The sequence below is a fragment of the Panthera onca genome, chromosome A2 (assembly GCF_046562875.1).
Source record: "Panthera onca isolate mPanOnc1 chromosome A2, mPanOnc1 haplotype 2, whole genome shotgun sequence".
NCBI classification, from domain to species: domain Eukaryota; kingdom Metazoa; phylum Chordata; class Mammalia; order Carnivora; family Felidae; genus Panthera; species Panthera onca.
In genome coordinates, this window is record NC_138340.1 from 5,780,695 (window position 1) to 5,800,977 (window position 20,283).

The 20,283-nt window shown below is 58.8% G+C and overlaps 1 protein-coding gene across 3 annotated transcripts in view; it reads left to right on the forward strand.

Moving 5' to 3' along the window:
* Positions 1–10,310: 10,310 nt before the first annotated feature.
* FBN3 (fibrillin 3) overlaps positions 10,311–20,283 on the forward strand; it is a 56,119-nt gene continuing 46,146 nt past the window's right edge. For 2 of the 3 annotated variants that reach the window (XM_081791491.1, XM_081791490.1), the window contains exons 1-13: positions 10,315–10,507; positions 10,643–10,725; positions 11,257–11,355; positions 11,548–11,637; positions 11,891–11,986; positions 13,544–13,741; positions 13,847–13,972; positions 14,106–14,231; positions 16,609–16,761; positions 16,899–17,081; positions 17,483–17,626; positions 17,699–17,818; positions 17,941–18,066. In XM_081791491.1, coding sequence (XP_081647617.1) covers positions 10,362–10,507; positions 10,643–10,725; positions 11,257–11,355; positions 11,548–11,637; positions 11,891–11,986; positions 13,544–13,741; positions 13,847–13,972; positions 14,106–14,231; positions 16,609–16,761; positions 16,899–17,081; positions 17,483–17,626; positions 17,699–17,818; positions 17,941–18,066 — 1,690 coding nt within the window. In that variant the 5' untranslated portion in view covers positions 10,315–10,361. Of the gene's footprint in view, positions 10,508–10,642; positions 10,726–11,256; positions 11,356–11,547; positions 11,638–11,890; positions 11,987–13,543; positions 13,742–13,846; positions 13,973–14,105; positions 14,232–16,608; positions 16,762–16,898; positions 17,082–17,482; positions 17,627–17,698; positions 17,819–17,940; positions 18,067–20,283 lie in introns of all 3 variants that reach the window. The other variant, XM_078443491.2, reaches the window with a different exon arrangement.

Consider the following 20,283-nt stretch of genomic DNA (forward strand, 5'->3'; position numbering starts at 1 on the left):
CCCACCAACCCACGGCACCTAGAACCTTGCCTGGTATACAGCAGGCACTCTGAATGTCAGCGCAATGAACGTTCCCCAGGCTCTGCAGGAGGGCAGGATCTGAGTCTATTTCCGCTGGCCTTCCTGTCATCAGGGCCTGGTACACAGTAGGCGATGAGTATGTGTTGCAGAAATCAATGCCGACCTCAGTCCCGGGTCACTGGTCACCCGTGTCTTGGCTTGCCATGTGGACACTGCATATTTCCACCTGCTTGATTTTGCCTGATCTCTGCAGGAAGATGGCTTGCAAAAGGCAAAGAAAGAGGGACTCTCTGTCCCATTTTGAAGACGAGGGAACCGAGGTCTGCAGGATGAAAGGCACAGCTCAGGCACGCAGCTCCGAGTCTGTGTCTCGCTCAGTCTTTGGAGCTAATGGTGAGGTTTGTTCTCCATCAGGGAAGCTTATTATGAGAGGTTCAATAATGCACCCCCTCCCCAAGGATGCCCACATCCTCACCCCCGGGGTCTGTGAATAGGTTACCTAACACGGAAACGTATTTGCCGATGGGATTCGGTTAAGGATCTGGAGAAGGGAGTAGAGCCTGGATTCCCTGGGGGTCCAGTGACATCACATGGGTCCTCAGAACAGAGGGGCGGGAGTCAGAGAGAGATAGGAAGGCACGATGCTGCCGGCTTTGAAGGTGGAGGAAGGAGCCGTGGTGCAAGGAGGGCAGGCAGCTTCCAGAAGGTGGAAAATGCAAGGGAAGGGATTGTCCCCTGGTCCCTCCAGAACGATGGCAGCCCCCAAGTTGCCTTGGTGTTCGCCCACCGAAAGCCACTGCAGACTTCTGACTTCTAGAACTGCAGGATAATAACGTTGTGTTTCTTGAAAGCCTCCAAATTTGCCACAGCAGCCGCGGGAAATGTATACACACTTCAACCTCAGGGGAAGGTTCCAGCAGGTCAGCATCAGATGGCATCAGACAGGTATTGCATGACTGTCCCCTTGGCATTCAAAGTCCTACGTTCTGGGTATGACCAGCCCTGCTGCTCCAATGCCTCCCAGAAACCAGTGGCCAAGTCAGTACTCCCCGCGCCCCCCCCCCCCCCCGCCCCGCCCCGCTCCGCTTCAGCAGCAGAGAGAACGTTAGAACTTTGGAGATGTGACAGAGCCGTCAGAAGTACAGGCAATGCATGATTTGTGAAATGGCAACCCTTACCTCTTTGTCCTACAGCCGCAGAAACATCCAGACATTTCTCTCCAATGAGAGAGGAAACAAAAACCGAGAAAAACCCTGAGCCCTCGGTGAACCTGACATGACTTCACGCCTCTGGGGCCGCCATGGGGAGCAGCGATGGCCAAGGCTGATGGCCGAGACCGAGGACCGATGGCCGAGGACTAGGACCGGCCAGCCCCACCCCTCCAGGGGCCGAGGCCGCAGGCGGGGAACGACCCTGCAGGCAGACGAGGCTTGGATGGGCCCAGAGGTGAAACTGTGGCCTCCACATTTTTTAAATATGTGGTGACAAAATTTACCCTCTTAACCATTTTATTAATTCTTAAAATTTTTTTTCCAACTTCATTGGGAGATAATTGACGGATGTAATTGTATTTATTTAAAGCATAGCATGTGATGATTTGATATACACATACATTGCAGAATGGTTGCTTAACCATTTTTTAAGGGTCCTGTTCAGTGGCATTAAGGACACTCACGCTGTTGTATGGCCATCTCTCCTGTCCATCTCCAGAACTTTCTCATCTTCCCCAAATGGAACTCTGTCCCCATGAAACACTGACTCCGCACCCCTCCCCCAGCCCCTGGTTCCCACCATCTACTTCCTGTCTCTATGGATCTGACTCCTCTAGGGACCCCATAGAAGAGGAATCCTACAGGGGCGCCTGGGTGGCTCAGTCGGTTAAGCCTCCAACTTCAGCTCAGGCCATGACCTCACGGTTTGTGAGTTCAAGCCCTGCACCGGGCTCTGTGCTGACAACTCAGAGCCTGGAGCCTGCTTCAGATTCTGCGTCTCCCTCTCTCTCTCTCTGTCCCTCCCCGGCTTGTCCTGCTTCAGATTCTGTGTCTCCCTCTCTCTCTCTTTGTCCCTCCCCCACTTGTGCTCTGTCTCTCTCTCTCTCTCAAAAACAAATAAACATCAAAAAAGTTAAAAAGAAAAAAAGGAACTGTCTCCCCCAGCAGCTGCCTGCCCGTTTTATTTTTATTATTTTTAAAAATTTTTTATTATTTTTTTAACGCTTAATTTAAAAAGTTAAGGCAGCCTGTCACTGACATTATTACCACTCCTTGTCTTTCGTAAGTGCAGAGTGGACGTCCGTGGCCTCCTAGCTTCTGGCAGTCACTGATGAGAACGCTCTCCCGGGACGTCCCCTTCATCTTCAAAGTGATGACATTCCAGAGGTGGCAGGCGTGTGTCCTTCTTGGGGGTGGGTGATGGGGGGGCGTGGAGTCTGAGAGTCAGGAGCCCTTTCCTTCGGAGACACAGGTCTGTCTTCAGCTCGGGGAAATGCTTGCCCGTTACTGTTCCAGGGCTCTGTCTGTTTTGTCCATCATGGGAGTGTCGGGAAGTCCGTCCCGCTCAAAAGCTCCTGCCCTGGACCCCCGAGTGTCTTTGTGGGGCAGCCTTACTTCCACCTCTCCCCCGGGCCAGCAGTCTGGCGTCAGCAATGGCCGTCCTCCCTTCCACGGGGGTGAGTGACAGCTTGGCCACAAGATGGCCAAGTCCCAGAGTCCCTGTCACGCCCTGTGGACGTGGTCTTCCTGTTGTCTCGGGCTTCATAGCAGTCAGTCCCTTGGGACATCTGTCCCGGGTGCTTGGGTTCATCCCTGGTGGCCGATCCTGTCGGGAACTGTCATCTCCAAGGCTTCTCTACTCTGTCCATTGTCCCTTCAGCACACAGGCTGCTCGGGTGCAAGGTGACAGTGGTAATGATGGAAACTTAATGATGCATCCACGGGGGTTCACCACGCTGTCTGTGTATTCTCTCTACTTTTGCAAATGCTTGACATTGTCCACAACAAAGAGGTTTCTAGGGGTGCCTGGGTGGCTCAGTCAGTTAAGCATCTGACTTCAGCTCAGGCCGTGATCTCAAGGTTCAAGGGCTCCAGCCCCGCGTCAGGCTCGGGGCTGACAGCTCAGAGCCTGGAGCCTGCCTCGGGTCCTCTCTCTCTCTCTTTCTCTCTCTGCCCCTCCCCCACTCATGCTCTGTCTCTGTCTCTCTCTCTCAAAAATAAATGTTAAAAAATAGTAATAATAATAAAAAAGATTTCTAAAAAACCTGTGTGATATCCAGTGTGCGAGGTGACTCCTGTATTAGGCTATCTCCTGAAATGCTGTCTGAAATTACAAAAGGTTCAGTGCCCACATGTCCATCAGCAGGTGACTAGGTAAATAAATTACAGTTCAGCTCATCAGTGGAGTCCCCTGTGGACATAAAAAAAGAATGAACAAGTTCTCTCCAAACTGACACAGAAAGAGAGCTCAAGAAGCGGAAAGAGTAGGGGAGCCTGGCCGGTTCAGTGGGTGGAGGTTGTGGTTTTTGACCATGGGGTCGTGAGTCTGAGCCCCATGTTGGATGTAGAGATTACTTACAAATAAAACCTTTTTAAAAAGAGGTGGGAGGAGCAAGGACTTTCACTGCAGCACTATTTTCAATCATCAAAAGGTGGAAACAACCCAAACGTCTGTCAAATGGCGAACGGATGGGTCCACGGCTTGTGGTCCATCCATATGACAGAACGCCATTCAGCCAAGCGTATGCTGCAGTGTGGACGAACCCCAAAATCATTACCTATAGGGGAAGAAGCCAGATTAAGAGATTACATTTTGTATGATTCTATTTATTTATTTATTTATTTTTTTTGTTTTGTTTTTAAGGACTCTCTACACCCAACATGGGGTTTGAACTCACAACCCTGAGATCAAGGGTTGCACGCCCCAGGGTCGCCTGGGTGGCTCAGTGGGTTAAGCATCCACCTCTTGGTTTTGGCTCAGGTCGTGATCTCATGGTTCAGGGGCTGGAGCCCCGAGTCGGTATCTGCACTGACAGTGTGGAGCCTGCTTGGGATTCTCTCTCTCCCTCTCTCTCTCTCTCTCTGCTCCTTCCCTGCTCACTCTCTGTCCCTCTCAAAAAATAAATAAATAAACTTAAAAAAAAAAAAAAGAGTTGTACATCCCACTGACTGAGCCAGCCAGATTCCCCTGTATGATTCTATTTATATAAAATGTCCAGCAATGGCAAATCCATAGAGACAGAAAGAAGTTTTGGTTGCCAAGGGCTGAGGGAGGGATGATGGGTACGAGGTTTCATTTGGGGATGATAGAAACACCTTGGAATTAGATAAGGTGTTAGCTGCACAACAGTCTGAATATACTAAATGGCACTGAATCGCATACTTTAAAATGTTTGCTTTTTTTTTCAAAGTTAAAAAAAATTCTTTTTAATGTTTAATTTATTTTTGAGAGAGAGAGACAGAGCGTGAGCGGGGGGAGGGACAGAGAGAGAGGGAGACACAGAATCCGAAGCAGGCTCCAGGCTCTGAGCTGTCAGCACAGAGCATGATGCGGGGCTTGAACTCCTGAACCGTGAGATCATGACCTGAGCCAAAGTCAGACGCCCAACCGACTGAGCCCCCCAGGCGCCCCTTTGAGATGTTTTAAAAGTCATCTCCACACCCAACACGGGGCTCGAACCCACAACCCTGGGATCAAGAGTCACACGCTCCACCCACCGAGCCAGCCAGGTGCCCCTAACATGGTTAATTTCATGTTACGTGAGTTTCACCTTAATTTAAAAGCAAAAAACAAAAACAAAAACAAAAAAACAGTAAAAAAAAATAATCATTGCAAAGCACTTTTTAGTTTGCAAGTAAAATAAATTTTTACAGAGAGGAATGAAGCCAAGGATGGTTACACAGGTGCTAATGTTGTGTTTACTCTTAAAGAAAAAAGAATGTATGTATATTTATCCGAGAGACACCCCTTGCCCGGCAGACTGAGGTCTAGGGCTTTGATGGCCTGAGTTCAGATCCGCCTGTGTTCTTTACTGGCTGTGTTCTTCAGTGACTCTGGGACTCAGTTTTCCCACCTGTGCAATGGGGAAGATACATAGCAAAGGCCCCTAAGGGGTCTGTTAGGAGGGTCTGGCCCAGCACAGTGCGTACTCCATGAATTGGGGGGGAGGGGGGTTGTCACGCCCAGAGAACCAGACAGGGAAGTCCTCGGGCTCCAGCTGCTCTCTCTGCCCCTCCTGGCCTGGGCCTGACCTTCTCTGGGTCTTACGGGGACCCACCACCCCCCAGCCTGATTCCCAGGCATCAGGCCAAACTCCCCGCCCAGCTGCTTCCTGTGCTCAGACAAAGAGAGCTCTGTCCTCAGGCCACCCGGCCTAGGCGGGCACAGCGCCCCACAAGACACAGATTGCAGGCAACCCCCCCCCCCCCATGTCTCTTTGTCTGTCTGCCCTGTCTCCATCCCTTCCTTGGGCCTGGGCTAATGGACACCAGGGCGTCTCCTAGCCCAGGGCACACACAGTGGAGTCATGTCTGTGGGAGGGGACTTTGAGACCGCACAGAAAGTGGCGGGGAGGCGGGGGCGTGTGGGAAGAAAGAGCGGATGACCTCAACAGGGTGACAACAGTGCGGGGTGCTCAGCGTAGCAGGGACGGGTGACAACTGACAGGAACCGGGGATGATGGACAGGCAGCGTGACGGCGACAGGTGACAAGGAGGAGACAGTGTGACAGCAACAGGTGACCATGAGGAGATAGGCTGACAGCGACAGATGACACCGTAATAAGAGAAAGCCCCTGGGGTTGGTAGGGAGGCTGGGATACGGTGGTAAAGGACAATAAGGAGACAGTGTGTGAAAATGACAGGTGGCAGTGGGGAGGCAGTGTTGGGATGAGAGAGGACGACATGAAGACAGTCTCTGATGGTGATGGATGGTGGCAGGAAGATGTCAGAAGGTGTGACGGGAACAGGTTGGGAACAACACGGCATACAGGACCTTTGTCATCTATGTGGCCATCAGGTGACCCAGTGACCTTTCCCTGGGTCTGGGAAACGAGCCCCTCACGAGACCCATCCCCTGACAGAACCTCTAGATGCCAGATCCCATTTTCCTGGCTCCCTCACAGCAAGGCGGGGACACACGCCCCCACACTCCCCCAGCCAGTCACCCCTGCCCCCAACTTTGGCAGATGCCGATGTTGGAAGAGGTTGGGGCCCCCTCGGACTCCGTTTTGCCGAGGTGGTGCTGATTTCTGGGGAGGAGGAGGGAATGGAAGGTATCTTTGTGGGACCAGATCTGTGGGCGACTTGGGCATCACTCTGCCGGCTGTGGAACCCCCAAGCTCGGGTCTCCGGCCTCCCGGGGGGTCTGTGCGCGACCAAGAGCCCTTTCTGCGGAGGGTGACTTCTACTGCTCGCAGTGTAAGGACGCCGGCCCTCTGGGTGATGGCGTGATCGTTAATGGGTCACAATGTCACAGCAACAAGGTGTGCAGATGACAGGGGAACGCCATGAAGGTGACAGGCAGCAAAATAACCAGAACACAGCAAGGTGTCCCGTTGATGGGTGACAATGAGAGGGTGACAGCCGTGGGTGACAGTGACGGGAGGCCTTGGAATAGGGTATTGGTGATGCTACAACTTGGACAGGGAGACCAGGGCTGCTCTGCCCTCATGACAGACAGTCTTGGGGTGGCACCGGGATGCTTCTGGGACACCCCGTGCCTATCCCTGTGTCCGTGCAAGACACATCTGTTGGCTGAAGAGCAGCCCAGGATGCACCTTGACAAAGGAGCCTGGGAAGAGGGGACGGAAGTGTCCCCAGAAGCTGGCTCATCCCCACAGCCTCTGGGCCCTCCCACACTAGAATCCCACCCGTCAGCTGCTCTTCTGGTTAATCCTGGGGTTCCTTCCATAGCCCCGCCCCCCGGGGACCCCATTCCCTCTTCCAGGATGTCCTGAACCTTGTCCCTGAGGTTTCCCTCTGTCTCATGCCCCCCCCTCCCCCAGCCCAGTTCTAACCCCCACAGTGCAACTCTGGGGCGAGTCTCACCATGGAAGCCCACCGTGTCCAGGGGGAGCCCCCTGAGGGCTCCTGTGCTTACACAGCCAGATTCCCTCTTTCCCTTTCTCTGCTCCCCCAAAGCTCCAGCCTCATTCAATTCCTGCGTTCGCCACGCTCTCCTGTCTCCAGGCCTTTACCTAAGCTGTTTCTTCCCCTTTTCTGATCTGCCCCTTTCTACTGAGCCCCAAGCCTCCCATCCTCAAACAGAATGCCCCTTTCCTCCCCATCCCTATCCTGGGGGTCCCTCTCTCCTGCCCAGGAATGTTGGCGTCTAGGTCTGCCTCCCCGGACCCACACTGCGAGATTATGAGTATCTCCCTCATAGGGTTTTTAGTTACTGAATGAGATAATGTGTACCACACGCTTAACACCAAGCCTGGCACGTCAGCATCCATTAAACACGAGCTCAAATTACTTTTACTATTTATTTATAACATTCTGGAAGTGCCGTGATGGAGACACGATCAGCGCAATCAGCTTTGGGGATGTAATAGGGTAAGCTAACAATATGGGAGTAGGGAGGGGCTTTTAGAACCGGGCTCTGCCAGATGCATAGGAGTTTGCTGAGCGGCATTAACAGTTCCAGCTCCACCCAACTGCCCTGACTTGATCCCCACCTTGAGGGGCAGCGGTGGTCTCTGTTCTCAAAGCTGGAAAAGTGGTGGGTGGAACTTACAAATTTTCACCGGGAATGTACAGCCCAAACAGGCAGCCAAAATTCTGAAGTCTGGGCCCCTTTGACAGGTAGAGAAACTGAGGCCCAGAAAGTCTAGACCTGTTGGATTCTTAAACTCTTCATTTGGAGAATCAGGTGAAAACCGGGGGCCTTCTCAGGAAGGGCACCTTTGCCCAATGGTTTGCCTACATTTAGGGGCCTCCGGATCTTGGTTAAGAATCCAGGCTCCAGGCGCGGCCAGGTGAGTTTCCAACGTCACCCTTGGAATTCTCCTTGCCCGCCCGAGGGAAGGGGAGGTGGCTTGGGACGATGAAGGGCGGCCTCCTAGGTGAGTCCCGGGACCTCCCGGCCCTGGCTGGCTTCCCGGCCGCCCCAAATCGGAGCCCCGCCTCAGGGCTACCTCCAGATCAATTCCTATCCGAACACGCGGTTCCTGCAGCCCCACCCCCCCCACCCCCCTCCAGCGCCCTGAGCCCCCCCTCCCATCTAGCCTCTCAGCCCCGGCAGAGCTCTGGGTACCCCCCCCTCCGGCTTCTCCAGCCTCTCCGAGTCTCCCCCCCCCCCCCCCCCCGCAGCCCCAGGCCCTCCCCCCAGCTCCAACCCCTCCCCCCAGCCCGGATCCGAGCCCCCGGCCCCCGCCTCGGGAGCTTCGAGGTGCAAACGCGCCCTCCCCCGACTCCTCCCGCCCCCAACTCCCCCCGCCCCCCCCCCCCCCCCCAGTGGCGGCTCCGGGCTGCGAACGCGACGGGGTCGGCCTCTCGGTTCGCCTTCCCGCCCCGGGCCCCCGGCGCCGCGCGAGCCGGCCCTCCAGCGCGGAGCCCCGCGTCCGCTCGCCGTGCCTGCCTCCACGCGCGCCGGCTCGCAGGTCGGAGTCGCGCGGGGCCCGCCGGGGCGCCCGCGGGGACGGCGGGGGGCGGGGGAGGCCGGGGCCGGGGAGGGGGAGGGGATTCCTTTGTTCGCGGCCGCAGCCCCGGGCCCACCCGCTCCCCTCTCCGCGCGGGACGGGGGCGCCGGGCGGCGGGAGGGCCGCGGCCCGCAGGTGAGGGCGGAGCCGAGCGCGGTCGCGGCCCGGGGGCCCTCGGTCCTCGGCCCTGCCGGGTGGAGAGCGCGGCCGGCGGGTCCCCCTCCTCGTCCGCGGAGCCCCGGACCGCTCGCTTCCCGCCCGGCGCCGTGCGCGCCTTCCCCGCTCATTCATTCGAGCACCTCCGGGACGCGGGGCGCGGAGGGCGGAGGGCGGAGGGCGGAGGGCGGAGGGCGGGGAGGGCTAGGGGGGGAGGAGGATGCCGGGTCAGGGGTCAGGACTGGTCAGAGTCTCTACCCACCCCCCAGCCCGGGGGCAGAGGGGGCGGGGAGCGAGGCGGCGTGCGCCCCGAGGCTGCCTGGAGAAGGCGTCCTCCCCGCGCGGATTGAAGTGGGACAGCTTGGAGGCGAGAAAGGGGTGCCCCTCCCCAGCCGGGCTGAGGCTTCCCGACTCTCGCCACGGTTGACAAGGGTCTCTCCCTTCCCCGAGGACCTGGGGACCACCTGGTCAGGCTCTCTTGTCACCCAAGGCCCAGAGAGGGGCAGCCACCGGCCCAAGGGCACACAGCAGACTTCCTGCACGGTCCCTACCCAGGACCAGTTCTTCTCCCTGGTCTGGAAAGTAGGAGCTGAAAGGGTCCCCCAGAAGGCCACTTGGTCTGTCTGCTGTCCTCCAAGTATTCAGCTTCCTTCCTCCTAACCCGCACCTGGTCATCTCCTTCACCTCCGTGTCTAGCCTCCTGCCCTTCCAGGTTCTGGAGAGAGCCGGCCACCTCCTCAGAGGGGGGGCGCACCCGTCCTCTCCCTCTCCCCGCCTCTGCCTGGGCTTCAGCACTCACCCACCCCCAGCCCCTCACTAACTGTGTGATGGCCTTGATTTGCTCGTCTGTGCATTGGGCACAACAGCTATCCCTTCCCTGCTGGGTGGAGGGAGTGCGCCACCCTGATGGGCATCCGCCACCTGTCCCCCCTGCCCTCGGGTCCCCTCCCGTCAGCCCTCCCAGCCAGGATTCCGGGAGTCTCCTCAATGCCTCCTGCCTCCTTTGGAACCAGCTTCCAACTCCTGGTGACTCATCTCCTCATTAGTCCTGGAATTCTGTCCCCTCCCCTCTCTGGACCCCTGCCCCAGCCTCCTCACCTGCACGCTTCCTCCCAGGCCCCTGCAAGCCCTTCCACACCCCACAAAACACCCATTCTGCCTTTGTTCCTCCCGCTTCACGCCCTTCAGGGCTTGTCCGTCGCCCTGGACGGCAAGTTGAAGTTCCACTCCACACTCCCCCCGCCTGTGCTCTCACTGCGCACTCTGCTCCCAGCACTCTTCTCTCAGCTAACTCTGAGACATCACACCTCCTCCAAGAAGCCTGCCCTGACTGTTCACCTGGTTTTGGGTCAGGGCTGGATGCCTCCCTGGGCTCTAGTACCTGTTCCCCGTCCCCTCACCCTGCCATCCAGCCGTCCCAGCCTCCTGGTTCCCCTGGGTACTCTGTGGCTTCTGCTGCCGTTGACTCTGCTTCCCCTCTGCAGCCTCTGAGGGACGCACGATGGTTCTGAAAGGCCTGTGCTCAGCAAGGAGAAGGGCTGGGGCTTTCACCATGGCCTGGGGGCCCCTGGCTCTGCTCCTGCTGGCCTGGACGGCCCTGCTGTGCATGGTGGGTGTCCACGGCCGATGGGACAGGGCCTTGGAGTCTGCAGGTCCCGGACGTGTGCGGAGGCGTGGCAGCCCGGGCATCTTGCAGGGGTGCGTGGCTCCCGGCATGCTGACAGGCCCCTGGGGTGTGGGCTGGGCTGGGCTGTCCTGCTGGGTTGGGGGAAGGAGGCCCAGGGGATGTCCTGCAGGGCAGGGGCTCACCCGCTGTGCCGCGCTCTCCCAAAGGCCGAACGTGTGCGGCTCCCGCTTCCACGCCTACTGCTGTCCCGGCTGGAGGACATTGCCAGGCGGGAACCAGTGTGTCGTTCGTGAGTGCCATTGCCCTCTGGAGGTGGGGCGGGGGGAAGGGGACGCAGGGGGCGGGACGCCAGGGCAGCTCTCTAACCCCCTGGCAAGTCCAACCCTGTTTGCCAGCTGACTTGACCAGGAGCGTCAGGCTGAACCACAGGATTGGCCCTGGCCTGTCTTCAGGCTCCCAGGCCACCCTGCTATGTTCATTTCCTTTGCCTCACTGCCTCCTTGTCTCTGCCCCTGGCTGTCTGTCTCCCTCCCATTGTCTCCCCCCCATCTGTCTCTATCTCTGCCAGTCTGTACCCCCCCACCCCCCAGGTTCTAGAATCTGACTCCACTCCCAGGAGAGCCCTCCACCTCCACACCACAGTCACCGACCCAGCGTCTCTGGCTTCTGTCCTCGGTGCTCAGCCCTTCTGGCCCAAAGAGCCCCTCTCCTCGTGGCTCCCACAGAAACCCAGAGCCTTGCCTGGGCACTGGCGGGGCAGGGGCGGCACAGGATTCGGGTCCCAGCCCTGACTGACTGTCACCTGCTCTGCCCATGCCAGCCGTCTGTAGGCACGCCTGTGGTGACGGCTTCTGCTCCCGGCCCAACCTGTGCACCTGTGCTGATGGGAAGCTGGCCCCCAGCTGTGGGGGAAGCCGAGGTGAGCAGGGAGATGGCCCCCCCCGGGGGCAGGAGGAGAAGGTGGGAGGCTCCCGGATGCCACTGGGGGCCCAGGCTGGTTTTGCCGGAGGACCGACCAGAGCCGGGCCGGGCCAGCCTCGTCTTGCCACCGATCTCGTGCATCTCGAGGGTTTGTCACCACTCTGCCGCGTGTCCCTCCTCCCGTCCTTAGGGTGCAGCGTCAGTTGTGTGAATGGGGGCAGCTGCCGAGGGGAGTCCTGTCTGTGCCAGAGGGGCTACACGGGCACGGTGTGTGGGCAGCGTGAGTATCTCCAGTGAACACCTGGGCCCGGGGGGCCCAGAGGGCGGGTCTCTGCTGTCAGCTGCCCCCCCCACCAGCCGCGGGCCACTCTTCTGGGACCAGGGAAGGGAGGGACATACGTACCCATCGTCACAGTCTTCTCATTGGGTCTGGGCCACACGGTGGGGATTCCTGGGTGAAAATGGGCTTTTCGGGGCCCCAGCTCCCTCTGCTGCGAGGGGACCTCAGGCCACCCTCCTCTCTTCCTCCACAGCCGTCTGTGACCGTGGTTGCCACAACGGGGGCCGCTGCATAGGGCCGAACCGCTGCGCCTGTGCGTATGGCTTCATGGGGCCGCGGTGTGAGAGAGGTACCAAGCTGGGCGTGGGGTAGGGGCCTTGGGGGATGGCAGGGGGCTTCCCGGCAGCCCCTGAGATGTAGCCAGGCCCTGGGAGGCTCCAGCTGGCCTCCTTTCTAGTGTCCCCGGTGCTGTGAAGGGCAGAGAAACTGCTGCTCCAGGGAAGGGCATCAGGGAGGGCTTCCTGGAAGAAGAGATAAGTCAGAGTTCATGAGATGGACAAGCCTCCCTTTAATGCACCCCCCCCCCATTGTCAAAATACTCCCACAGCTGAGGTGGGGCGGGGGTCATCTGTTGGGAGGCAATGGTGTTTTGTGAAAAGCTGAATGCGGGGCAGGTGGAAATAGCTGGACGGCCGGGCCCGGGGCTGCCCCGTCTGTGGGCCCGAAGCTGAGCGGATGGTTGAGGTTCTGGCGGAAGACAAGCGAGGGTGACTCAGGGTGTGCAGAAAGCACGGAGCCCAGGGGAAGCTGAGAAGGAGAAAGCCAGCAGGAGTGGGCAGCGGTGGGGACGCCGGGCTGGTGAAGTTTCGGCTGCAGGAGCCACGAGGCTGCCCCGCGTGTGTGGCCCAGGAGCCCAGGCCGGCGGAGGTGGGCGGACCCCAGTGTTGGGAGGTGCTGCTCGAGGAAAAGACCCATGTGTGGCCAAAGCCGGGGTGGGGACGGTGTAGCTATGAGTCAGAGGCTGGAGGGACTGGGAGGGTCACCTCGGTGCGAGCCGGGTGCTTTTGGGAACTGGAATTCGGGCTGACCGATGGGGAAGGGGAACAGCGTGGGGTGGCTGAGGGAGAGGAGGGTCGGTGGGGCGGGTGAGAGAGGGAGGCCTGAGTGGGTGGTGGCCGGTGAGGGCCCCAGAGAGAGGCAGGAGCCGGGGGGACTCCAGAGTTCTGGGTGAATTAGGTGAGATTCTGGAACTGTTTGGGCTTAGTGGAGTCGGGACCATTGCTGGTTTCTGCGTGTCTCCTCCTCCATACGGGTCTAGGGGGCCCGGCTTTGCCTTCCCCTTCTGGGAGGGGCTTCCCTTGGTCTGTCGCCAGCCCCTTGATTGGAACCATCTGGAGGATGGAACCAGGAAGCCCACATCTGAGCCCGTGTACAGAGGTGGGGGCACTCAAGAGACCACCTTTGGCCGGGCTCAGGGGTCAGGGGTGTGGTGTTGTGCTGGGTCCCTCCTCGAGTCTGGGAGATCTGGCAGGGCCTGGCCTGCACTCAGGGATGAGACAGGCTGTCCTGCTGGGTATCTATGGTCTCTGCCCAGGCCTGAAGGGAGGGTGGGCCAGGGGGAGTGGTCGGCTTCTCTGACATGCTCTGCTCTTTGTGGACTTGAAGGTCCTGGCCTCTCTTTTGGAGGTTGGTTGGGGAATGCTTTGGGGAGAAAGGGTTTTGAAGGGTGAATAGGAGTTCGTCTGATAGGGCTGGGGTACAGCATGAGTAAAGGCTGCTTGCTGTATTGGTAAAGGAGGCCACAGCAGTGGTCTGAGTAAGAGAGGTAAGGGCCGGAGCTGGGGCTGCAGGGATGAGAAGTTCTGGGGTGGGGGCAGCTGAAGTAGCCAGCTACCCTGTCTCACAGACTATCGGACGGGCCCCTGCTTCGGTCAAGTGGGCCCTGAGGGGTGCCGGCACCAGCTGATCGGCCTCGTGTGCACCAAAGCACTCTGCTGTGCCACCGTGGGCCAGGCCTGGGGTGTCCCTTGTGAGCTCTGTCCTGCACAGCCTCACCCCTGTCGCCGAGGCTTCATCCCCAATATCCACACAGGGGCCTGTCAAGGTAAGGGAGTCAGCGAGTAGGGAGGACGGTCTTGGGGGCCAGGGCTGAATGGGATCCCTTGCAGCCTTGGTTCTTCCCTCTGACGGACCTCTCATTCCCTTGCAGATGTGGATGAGTGTCAGTCCGTCCCGGGCCTGTGCCAGGGGGGCAGCTGCATCAATACCGTGGGTTCCTTCGAGTGCCGCTGCCCCACTGGACACCGGCTCAGTGAGAACAGTGCCAAGTGTGAAGGTGGGTGATGGAGAGGGTGACGACTAGGGGCCTCCTTTGGGTCCGGGCAGCTCAGCCTCCCCTGCAAGGAGGAGGAAGAGGACGGGTACAGCTGGTGGCAGACCCGCTTCTGACGAGGCATCCGTCTACACAGATGTGGATGAGTGTGTCAGCGTGCTGGGCCTCTGCTCCGGGGGCGGCTGCACCAACACAGCTGGCAGTTTTGTGTGCACCTGTCCCCGTGGGTTTGCCAGCAGCCTGGATGGCTCCCGCTGCCTGGGTGAGCTGGGGCCTGGGGGGTGCTGGAGGGACACGGGGCGGTTAGGAGACAGGCCCCGTGCTCAAATATATTTGCAACCCTTCGGCCCTTGGGCTCCTCTAGCCCTCGGGTCTCTATGTCCTTCTGTCGTTTCTGGAACAGGGTTCCCTCCCCTCTGGCTTCCTGGCTCCCTACCCATTAGCCCTTGTGCTCTCTGGACCCCAGTCTTTAAGCCCCTCACTTCCGCCCCGCCCCTCTCCCGCCGCCCCGCCCCTCTGCCCCGCCCCTCTGCCCCTCGGACGTCGACCCCGTGCCCTTCTGGCTCACTGGCCACCCTTGTTGCCTCTCTGGCTCCCTGTCTCTATGCCTCCTGACCCTCTGGCCTCGGTCTCTGTGCCCTTCTACCCATTGCTTTGTCTTCTAAAGAGACTTCCCAGAGACTTCTAAAGAGTTCCCCATCTTCCCCCACACCCTGTGTCTGAGAGAGGGAAACAGACCCAGAGGGGGAGGTTTGCTTGAGCCAACTCAGTAAGTCCAGAATATATGGCCATACCCAGCTCCCCAGACCTCCCCCCCACCCCCCCAGCCAGGATGAGGTCCTCTGTGCCATGCCTCCTACCGAGGCCCACACTCCTGTAAGCCCCCCACCCCCACCCTGGACCCCCCTCCTGGGAGGCGGGGGACCTTTGGGCTCTCACTCCCTGTCCTGCTGTCCTGCTGAGCTGGTCATTAGACTTTAGACATTGCCGGTGGTTAATGAGGTTGGCCAGGAATATGGCCACTTGTGGCGGGGGATGGGCAGAGCCCTGGTTTGGGGAGGAGCGAAGGGGCTTGGCAGTTCCCCAGCATCACCAGGGCCCCTCTGGCTGGGCCTCTACCAGGCAGGGTTGGGAGTATTGTGTTTGGAGTTCTGCCAGCGTGCTGTGGCCAACGCCAGACCTTCTATGCCTTCACCTCTGGGGGCCGTCATGGCCAGCGTAGACGACACCTCTGGGCAAGTCCCCTGGAATAAAGGGTGGAAAAAGGGGGTCTCTCCCAGCCACTAAACAGTAGAGCCTAGATTTGAGCCAATGTCCTGGGTGCCAACTGCTACCTGAGCTGCTCACAAACTCTGTGATCTCAGGCAAGTGTCTTAACCTCTCTGTGCCTCAGCTTCCTTATCTGTGAAATGGGGATGGTGGCGATACCTACCTCTTGGAGTCATGGAGGATTAAATACAATTTTGGAGTGATTTGCCCGGAGCTGGATGTGGTGGGCATGCGATACACATTCATAAAGACGAGAGAGCGGTGTAGATGGGGTGCTTGGCTGGGCCCGATCACCGTGGGTGCTCTGTGAGCAGAAGCAGCATCGTTTTTGTTAAAATCCTCACATTCTGTCTCTGTCTTCCCTACTTGAGAGGCGGCTGCTTGGTCAGATCCCCTGGGGTTTGGGTATCTGCGTTCCCATCCCTCCTCCCTCTTTAGTGGCTGTGTGACCTTGAATGAGTCTGTTGACCTCTCCTCCTCTGGGCAGGCCTTGTCCCCCTCAACCCACCTTTCAAGGGCTGGGATGGTACCCCAGCTGTCACACGTGCACCTGGGGGTCCAGCTGGGGAGGTAGAAATGTGTGCTTGTTTTCTCAGCCCTGGGCGGGGCAGGACAGGGGCTGCTGTCCGGGGCCCTCCCTGCTGGTGGGAGAAGTTTCACTGTGGGCCACTGGCCAGGATTTGTGCGCTTTTAAGCCAAAAATACTCTTTGGGCCTGAGAAAGCTGATCACTGCATAAAGCTGTCAGCCCAAGAACAGAGTGGGATGTGGAAGAGTGTCCGTGGTTCTCGTGTCTGGGGAGCCTCTGGTTCAGTCCCCCTGGGGCTGCAGTCCGTGGTCATGAATCCAGCAGTCTGCTCCTTGGGCCTCTTCTCAAATTCACAGCCTCTTAGGTTTCCCCAGATTCCCAGGGCTGGCCGGTGAGGGCACACGGCCACAGATCCTGGCGTCCTCGCTTGAGCATTCAGCCTGACCTCCCAACCCGGGCAGCCCCCCAAAACCAAAGGGTCGTCCTCGGTGTGGTTGAATGCCCGCAGGGACAGGGAGCTTACTACCAACACCAGCGGTAGGCATCAGAATGCTTTCACTTGGAATGAGCCCAAATCTATCTCTCTGGGATCATTTGGAAATCTTGGTAATAAGATTCTCATTCAGTGACAATCGGCCATGTGCCCCACAGGGCCCCCTCCACTTTTCCATCCCGGCGACTTTCTTCTGAGGTGAGGTGGATGGTCTGAGCACCCCCATTCGATGGATGGGGAAACTGAGGCACAGAGCGGCAAGGAAACCTGTTCTGCAGGTTCTGCAGTGTTGGTGGAGCTGGGATTTGAACCCAGGGCTGGTAACAGATCCTTCCCATCCCCGTTGCAGACCACCGGGCTGGCACCTGCTTCTCGGTGCTGATTGTAGGCCGCTGTGCCGGGGACCTTGCTGGCCGTTACACTCAGAGGCAGTGTTGCTGTCACAGGGGCAGGTGCTGGGCTCCCGGCCCAGCCCCAGAGCCATGTCCTCCGAGGGGCTCTGGTGAGTGGCCTGGGGTTGCCCCCCCTCCTTCCTCTGCCCCCCCCCCCCCCCCCCCCCCCCCCCCCGAGCTCCTGCCTGACGACTGCGGCCCCTGGGGCACGACTGAGGGCCTGGCCTCAAACTCTGCTTCCTTGCAGATGAGTTCCAGCGACTGTGCGTGCAGGGGCTCCCGCTGCTGCCCTCCTATCCCGGCCCCTTCCCTGGTCTCCCTGGCTTTGGATCCAACGGCATGGGTCCTGGCCTTGGGCCTGCGTGGCACAGCCCCCATGGCTCCAATGGGCGTGGCGTTCCCGGCCTGGGCCTTGGCAACGCCCATATTGGTGAGGCCTGGGGCTTGGGAAGAGACATCCAAGACTTGGGGAGGGGGTCCAGGCCTCAGGGGGAGGGTCAGGGCTTTGGAGTGGGCGTCCTGGCCTGGGCAGTAGAAATGAAAATACGGACAGCGGTCTGGGGGTGCGGGTAGATGTGGGATCTGGGCCTCAAAGTCAGGGTTCAGGCCTTGGGTAGGGGTCTGGCACCGGGCGCGGGGCGGGGCGGGGGGGGGGGCAGGTCTCACTCCATGGTGAGGGTCTGGGCCCACAGTGGGGTGTCAGCCGGTGTGGGGGGTCTGCGGCTAGGGCGGGACTCCAGGCTGAAGTGGGCGGGGTTCCAGCCTCCGCGTGGGCGTCCACACACAGAGGCCCGGCCTAGACTCAGGTGCGCCTGCTGTCCCCGCCCTCAGGCACAGCCACCCTGAACCAGACCATCGACATCTGCCGGCATTTCACCAATCTGTGTCTCAATGGCCGCTGCCTGCCCACCCCTTCAAGCTACCGCTGCGAGTGCAACGTGGGCTACGCACAGGACGTTCGCGGGGAGTGCATCGGTGAGCGGCGGCCGGGTTGGGGGGGGGGGGGCGCACCCCGCCGGGCGGGGGCTCAGGGTCCTCTGCCCACAGACGTGGACGAATGCGCCAGCAGCCCCTGTCACCACGGAGACTGCGTCAACACCCCCGGCTCCTACCGCTGCCGGTGCCACGAGGGCTTCCAGGCGGCGGTGGCCAAGCAGGCGTGCGTGGGTACGGCCGTCGGTCGGAGAGCGGGGGCGCTGGGGTTGCCCTGCCGGCGGGGAGCCTGCTTCGGCGGCCTGCGCCCGAGTCTGACCGCCTGCCACCTCCCCCGCGTCCCCACCCCCACCCAGACGTGGACGAGTGCCTTGTGGGCAGCAACCTGTGCCACCGCGGCCGCTGCGTCAACACAGATGGCAGCTTCCGGTGTGCCTGCAACGCGGGCTTCGAGCTCGGCCCGGGGGGCAAGAACTGTGTGGGTGAGTCGGGGGTGGGCAGGTGGGTAGGGGGCTTGGGGGCCCCGGTGGCTGCCGGTGGGGCCCACCTTGCCGGTCTCCTCTGTAGACCACCCACCTCCGTCCCTAAGGCAGAGAGAGCCCCCGCTCCCACTCCTGAACCCAGCCAGCCTGCTCGAGATCCTTCTTGCGCCGCGGCCCCTGCCGCCCCTCGAGTCGCCGCGGGGGCCCTCCCCGGCCGCAGCCACCAGGCTGGCTGGCCTGGGGCCATCCCAAAGTCCACCTGGGTCCTCGGGGTGGTCCTGCACCACCCTCGTGCTGCACCTGCCAGTGCCTCGGGGGTAGCCTGCCACATGTCCGTGCCCCCCCCCCCCCAGCCCTTGCAACCCATCACCCACACTTCTCAGAGCGAGCGGCCAGCGTGGTGCCGCCACCACCCCTGGGAAGCCCTCAGCCAACTAACTGACTCCTTCGTTCCCTCCCTCCTGCGTTCGCTCCCGGAATCCCAGCAGGGGCTGTCCGACCCCGGTCCTGTCCTGTCCTGTCGCAGTCTGGCTGAGAGCGTGGGATCAGGACCATGGGGTTCGGGGAGCGTGTGTGAGCGCCATCTTGTTTCTTCACCCCTCAGCTGGTGGACGTTGGGGCTGTTTCCACTTTTCCCAATTATGGGTATACTGCGATTGACATTCCCACACAGACTGTTGTGTGCATCGCTCATTCATTCATTCACTCGTTCCTTTCTTTTTTTTTAATTTTATGTTTAATTTTTTTAAATGTACATCCAAGTTAGTTAGCATATAGTGCAACAGTGATTTCAGGAGTGGATTCCTTAGTGCCCCTGACCCATTTAGCCCATCCCCCCTCCCCCACCCCCTCCAGTAACCCTCAGTTTGTTCTCCATATTTATGAGTCTCTTCTGTTTTGTCCCCCTCCCTGTTTTTATGCTATTTTTGTCTCCCTTCCTGAGTCTCTTCTGTTTTGTCCCCCTCCCTGTTTTTATGTTATTTTTGTTACCCTTCCTGAGTCTCTTCTGTTTTGTCCCCCTTCTTGTTTCTATGTTATTTTTGTTTCCCGTCCCTTATGTTCATCTGTTTTGTGTCTTAAAGTTCTCATATGAGTGAAGTCCTATGATATTTGTCTTTCTCTGACTAATTTTGCTTCGCATAATCCCCTCCAGTTCCATCCAGGTAGTTGCAAATGGCAAGACTGCATTCTTTTTGATTGCCGAGTAATACTCCATTGTATATACAGACCACATCTTCTTTATCCATTCATCCAGCAATGGACATTTGGGCTCTTTCCATGCTTTGGCTATTGTTGATAGTGCTGCTATAAACATGGGGTGCATGTGTCCCTTCGAAACAGCCCACCTGTATCCCGTGGATAAATACCTGGTAGTGCAATTGCTGGGTCATAGGGTAGTTCTATTTTTAGTTTTTTGAGGAACCTCCATACAGTTTTCCAGAGTGGCTGCACCAGCTCGCATTCCCACCTTTCTGCTTTTTTGACGTAGTCCTTTTTGCTCAGAACGGATACTTTGATACTCATTTCTGCACCTACTGCTTCCTTACAGTGAGACCAAGTTCTTGTCAACTGTCCCCCCCCTACTTTTTTTAGTGTTTATTCATTTTTGAAAGACAGAGAGAGACAGAGCACAAGCAGGGGTGGGGCGGAGAGAGAGAGAGGAGGACACAGAATCCGAAGCAGGCTCTGGGCTCTGAGCTGTCAGCACAGAGCCTGACGCGGGGCTCGAACTCACGGACCGCGAGATCGCGACCTGAGCCGAAGTCGGGCTCTCAACCGACTGAGCCACCCAGGCACCCCACCCCTTTTCTTTTCTTTTTTCAAAAATTCTTTTAACGTTTATCTTTGAGAGAGAGAGTGCGAGTGGGGGAGGGGCAGAGGGAGGAGAGGACAGAGGATCTAGAGTGGGCCCCCGAGCTGACAGCCCAGAGCCCGACGCAGGGCTCAAACCCACGAACCGCGAGGTCATGACCTGAGATGAAGTCAGTCGCTCAACCAACCGAGCCACCCAGGCGCCCCTGTTCTCCCCTTTTCTTTGTTTGAACTGAGGTGAGATTCACACCACCACCTCCTTTATTAAAGACAAAAATTGCAGCAAAACGTACATAGCCTCAAACCATTTTGACCATTTTTAAAGGGACGATTTGGTGGCGTTTCGTACAGGCTGGTGCAGCCACCACTCTTTGCCTTTGAACAAATATTTATGGAGCACCGACC